Source organism: Diachasma alloeum, unplaced genomic scaffold (assembly GCF_001412515.2).
Source record: "Diachasma alloeum isolate Michigan unplaced genomic scaffold, Dall2.0 Dall_scaffold_00177, whole genome shotgun sequence".
Classification (NCBI taxonomy): domain Eukaryota; kingdom Metazoa; phylum Arthropoda; class Insecta; order Hymenoptera; family Braconidae; genus Diachasma; species Diachasma alloeum.
In genome coordinates this window covers 756,244-757,910 of record NW_021680343.1, presented here as the reverse complement: position 1 = coordinate 757,910, position 1,667 = coordinate 756,244, and the positions used below count along the sequence as shown (strand labels likewise).

The 1,667-nt window shown below is 39.1% G+C and overlaps 1 protein-coding gene across 1 annotated transcript in view; it reads right to left on the bottom strand.

The window, feature by feature from the left end:
* Positions 1 to 216: 216 nt before the first annotated feature.
* Positions 217 to 1,667, bottom strand: part of LOC107037139 — a 7,277-nt gene continuing 5,826 nt past the window's right edge. The window contains exon 5 of the mRNA XM_015255529.1: positions 217 to 813. Coding sequence (XP_015111015.1) covers positions 502 to 813 — 312 coding nt within the window. The 3' untranslated portion in view covers positions 217 to 501. The remainder of the gene's footprint in view (positions 814 to 1,667) is intronic.

Sequence of the window (1,667 nt, the reverse complement as noted above, 5' to 3'; positions counted from 1 at the left end):
TCCTGATTTGAAGGAACGAGAAAAAAACAAAAATTACCAATTTTCTATCAGTGGTCCGTTTTAGCCTAGAGGTCCGTTTTGCCCTGCGGTCCGTTTTGCCCTACCCTCCCCTTCTGAATCTCCTGTGAAAAATGACGATACCATCACTTGAATTTTCTGAGTCGATTCTGTAATCGGTGAGTGAACTGTGAGTTCCGTAATTTTTACTGAATATTTCTCTCCGTATGGAGTGTTACGAACATTTAAAAAAGCTAAAATCGTATGAAAATTGCGGCGCAAAGAGCATTTTGAAGGTGAAAACTGGAAAAATGAATTCCATGGGTTCCAAGGCCCAGTGAAAACCTGTCAATTTCACCGACGCTTTCCCTTAATTAATGAAAAAAAACCTCTGAAAGGTCTTCAACATGTTCACAGTATATCAGTCGTTAAGAAAATTTAATAATCTCTAATGTTCTATCTTAGTACAGTCACTTTCATCCGATCATCGTAGGCGAAATGCCTTCAACATAGAATTGTCGATGCAACAGTCAAAATGAATAGTGAATTAACAACCGATACATGAGAGCTAGAATCTGTTGGCGCTTCTTGAGCGAGTTTTTCGTTGTTAGCTCTGAGTGATACGACGACCTTAGTATCACGGTGTAATGCACCTGGTACACCCGGTAAGATTGATCTGCACGTGAGACTCAGGCTGCCAGATGCGTTAAAGTATTGCCTCTGTAGTGTCAGAGACAAGCCCAGCCGAGTTGTCGAAACGACATTGCCATCGACGCGTCCCGAATCTGGAAGTTGCCTCGTCAGTGCTTTCTTCACCTGCGGTACACGTAAAATATTTTCGGGTTTATTATCGATATGTCGGTTTTCGAATGTACTCTCGGATTTGACACTTTGCAAACTTTTGGGAAATTCAAATTTTCGGAAGGGAGAAGATACTGACGTGCATGAACACATTCAAATATGAATGAGGAAATTTTCTGTAAAAATTTTTCCTGCACGGAGAGAAATATTCAATAAAAATTACCAGAAAAAAGACGTAAAAATTACGTTTTGAAACGTAATCTGGGAGCGAAATAAAATTCAATAAAGAGTATCAATCATCACGTAAATTCTACGATCTGTTCCGTAAAAACTACTCGTCCGTCCGACGCCTCACGGCTAGCCATGAGTCACCGTGAGGGGGAGATTTTAACAACCCGTTCCGTAATTTTTCCGGAACTTTTCGTAAAAATTCTTAAACATCCAAGAATTTTCATGTTCTGAGGCATAATAAGTCTTGAAGTTTCTGTTAGATTTTACAACTTCCAGAAAAATTACGTGACTTTTTCATATTTTTTCGGTGACAGACCCGAAAATTTACTGCAGGTTTCAGATTTATTCTCTTATATTCCTATAGAAATTCACTGAAAACGATTCTCGCTTGCGGATTACGTGAAATGTTCCGTAATTTTTCTTGAATATTTCTCTCCATGTGTCATTGTCTTCGTCCACGAATACAATCACAACAATTTTCCACTGAATTTTCTGAGTCATTTACATGGGTCTCATGGTAATTCCTTAAAATCACTGTAAAAACCCCAAAAAGAATGACATGTTACGCGTAAAAGAGCTTTTCCCACACATTTTAATTGCCCTCCGTGTAATCTCCATGAATTAAATCCCCCCCCCCC